Source organism: Sinocyclocheilus anshuiensis, unplaced genomic scaffold (genome assembly GCF_001515605.1).
Source record: "Sinocyclocheilus anshuiensis isolate Anshui unplaced genomic scaffold, SAMN03320099.WGS_v1.1 C33188315, whole genome shotgun sequence".
Classification (NCBI taxonomy): Eukaryota; Metazoa; Chordata; class Actinopteri; order Cypriniformes; family Cyprinidae; genus Sinocyclocheilus; species Sinocyclocheilus anshuiensis.
The window spans coordinates 1-3,516 of NW_015622012.1; the positions used below are offsets into that span (position 1 = coordinate 1).

Consider the following 3,516-nt stretch of genomic DNA (forward strand, 5'->3'; position numbering starts at 1 on the left):
AAATAAATGCTAATATTAATAATAAATTAACCCAGGGTTACATCATGAAAAAATGCATGTTTGCAGAAAAATATTAAGCGCCACTGTTTTCAACATAGATGATAAAAAAAAATTCTTGAGCACCAAATTATTAGAATGATTTCTGGCTGCTGAAAATTCAGCTTTGCATTAAAGAAATAAATGACATTTATAAATATATTAAAATACAAAAAACAGTATTGCAATAATAATAATAATAATGAATTCTTTTTTGGATCAACAGCCATATTCCTTCAGACAAAATCCTTATTTTCCAGCACAGCTAGATTCATTTGCCTCAGTCTACCCATCCCAGCACATTCCATACCAAAGTAAGATCTGAGCCTATTACTTTTGTACACGCAATACTTGCTGAAATGTGTCACTTTATTTTACTTATTATATTTATATTTACTTATTATTATTAGCATGCAATTACTGCATGCTGTCACTGCCATTTTTACACTAAATGCAAACATGTTTTAAATAGCACCTGATATCACATCATTCTTGATGTCTGATGCTCGCCAACACAACACAGAAATTCTGCTGGCTATTGAAAAGCTGGCACGCAGGGTGGACCAGCTGAGCTGCAAGGTATATTGGTGCAATATGGGTTTTTATTTATTTTTATTAGTTCTTATAGTTATTTAGGTCAAAAAACAAACAGAGATTTGATTCATTGTTCTCAGGTGGATGAGCTGCAAAAAGAGGGTCACCTCTCTTTCAGACTCTCCTCTGTGTCCTTAGAGACAAACATGATCCTACACAACATTCAGAGAATCATTCAGGTTTGAATACAAGGATACTTTTATTAATTATAAGGATCTTTTTGTAACGTTTAGATACAAATAAGTAGCCTTTTAAATGCCATCTGTGTTTTAGGAGAGTATGTGTCTGAAAAAGGAGGTTCTGGAGAAGAGTTCTCAGGTGGAGGAACAGAACCACAAAATAGAAAAGAATAAGAGGTGTGTTCAACCCTTTTCTTCACACTCCAATTTCCTGCGTTCCAGTCAAATCAAAGGCAAAAAAAACCTTCTAAAAGCAGGGGATCCTGTATGATGACACACAACCAATTGGTTTACTCTGTGAGTGCAGGTATATGGAGCAGCAACACAGCCAGACTTGCCGGCTTCAGGCTGAGCAGGAAAAGGTACAACAGACACGTGGACTTGCTAAATTATGCCATGTGGGTTTATTAGCTCAGTATATTATAATTTTATGTATGTTAAACTCGCTTGGTTGCTATGTTTCCATTTTGATCTGATTGTAGGTGTGTGCTGGAGAATGGCGTGATCAGTAAAATGCCATACATCGTCTCTCTTTCAGGTTCATTTGTCGGGAGAATTGGGTTCCTCCGCCACACAAGCACATCAGCTGCAGCAGGAGGTGCTCAATCTCCAGCAGAAGGCAGAGAAGCAGAAGTGCAAACAGATGGAGGACATCATACAAAACACGGATGAGGAGATGCAAGATCTGAGGGCTGAAAAGGAGAATCTGGATCAGGTGTGTATGATATGAGTGTATACAAAGCTTTTAACCTGTCTAATTTAATGCTCGAATAAGAGTATTCAAGCATCATCCAGTTTTCTCTGGCAGATCCTGTCAGACAGGAAGAGGAAGTGGCAGGTAGAGCAGGTAGACGGAGAATGCCTTTAATCTTGTATTTACATTCATTTGAAATATTTTAGTATGAAAATCTATAAGCAAAACATCAGACGCTGTTCAGATGAGGGGTTAAAATCTCTTATTTTGCTGTAGTAAAGTGTACTGAAACTGAGCTGGTGTATCTGGTGCAGGTGAAGCGATTGCTGAATGGAGTGTTTCAGTCTCTCGGGACAGAGTTTGATTCACAGGAATCTTACAGCGGACACACGGTGCTTGAGATTCTCCAAAACACCATCAAGGTACTGTTCAACCAATCAGGTTCAGTTATACAATGATTTCAGGTTTAGCTGACGCCTGCTTTTCCAATGCAGAGTATCACCGTGAAACTTCTCTCAGAACCTTGGGAGCTTGAATCAGGCATAGATGAAGATAAAGTAGAGGAAGAGTACTTGTCAACTGAGGAGTGTCTGCAAATCAAAAACATGAAGAAGGAAAACAATGAAATAGTGGGAAAAGGCCAACATTAAAAAGGAAGCATTTATGCTGTAGATCAGAACACCTGCATATTGCAGTCTGTTCTACCATAAGCATTGGTTCACATACTGAGATCCTGAAAGGGGAATTGCTACTGTCCAATCACAGTTAAGAAGGCTAATTAATGTCCAATCAGTGGACAGCTGATCCTTTCCCAGTGTTTCAAAGCAGGCAGTTCTTCAGTCATTGAACTGGAAGAACCCTGATCCATAACAACAGTGTCCTGACTACGACACAACTGGATATAACTAACAAGGTTGTAAGTCAAGTTAACTAGATACACATAAATGTAATCTTTACTTGAGTTTGTCTTTGAGAACATTATTTAATATACTATTTAGGGTTTAGTTATAATTATAAAAGATTGCAAAAGACTAATCTAATCAACTTGACATTTCAGGAATTCTGGAATTGTGGACTAATATTGATTTATTGAACATGAAAATAAAAATGACACTAGGCAAAATGTAAGAAGTAAATAGAAAATCTAACATAATTGCTAACTAACACTTATGATATTTTGTATATAAACAAATGTATCTAAACAGCAGTATGCTGTTGCAAAAATAAACCTCTTAATTGTAAAAGGACTCTAGAACATATTGTCTAGCAGGTTTATTTTGCAGAGGTCTGACAGGTGTGATAACACTTCAAAATGAATAGGCAGCATTTCAATGGATGTGGTTGGTTGGGTACAATTATAAAACCTAAATAAAAAAGAAAGTACATTATGAATATGTAGACTACAACGGAAAACGCGTAATGGCAGCACATATATTGTAAATGAATGTAACATAGAGATTCAATCTCACTGATAATATCACAGATAAGGTGCCATTTGTGTTGTAAAAAACGACCACAAACTGTATCAGTTCTTATGAAATAAAATAAGAGCAGGAGGACTACAGTGTGTACATAAGTTTATACTACAGTTACTTCTACTAAACATTCTGACGATTTCATTTTTTTTTCTTAAATGGCAGATGCACAGCAAATAAAAGACATATTTGTCCAGTCTGATCCATACAGCATAACTGTATCACACAAAGCACACAGATTAAAAGTTTGTATCATGTTGATAAACACTTAAAGCTTAATTCTTGAAATAGGAAATTAAATGAATATTGTTTAATTACAGAGATTAAGTTCTTTTTTCATTCTGTACATGTTCAGTGAGAAGCAGACTTGCATATAAGAGCACTTGGATGAAGAGAGGTTCACAGAAGTACACAGATTCAGGAAACAATATTGGGTGTGTGCAATACTTAAAGTTGCTTAAAACTGGATCGTTGACAATGTAAAAAGGACTAACAGTGCATTTGTTAGGATGAATGTCTGGAGAGTTTTAAGTACAGT

The 3,516-nt window shown here is 36.0% G+C and overlaps 1 protein-coding gene across 1 annotated transcript; it reads left to right on the forward strand.

Moving 5' to 3' along the window:
- Positions 1–265: 265 nt before the first annotated feature.
- Positions 266–2,538, forward strand: LOC107683334 (FK506-binding protein 15-like). The gene is made up of 6 exons (XM_016479389.1): positions 266–350; positions 509–615; positions 711–809; positions 1,348–1,524; positions 1,818–1,925; positions 1,998–2,538. Exons 2-6 carry the CDS (start codon positions 532–534, stop codon positions 2,151–2,153), a joined length of 624 nt encoding a protein of 207 aa, XP_016334875.1. The 5' UTR covers positions 266–350; positions 509–531; the 3' UTR covers positions 2,154–2,538.
- The last annotated feature ends 978 nt before the right edge of the window (positions 2,539–3,516 follow it).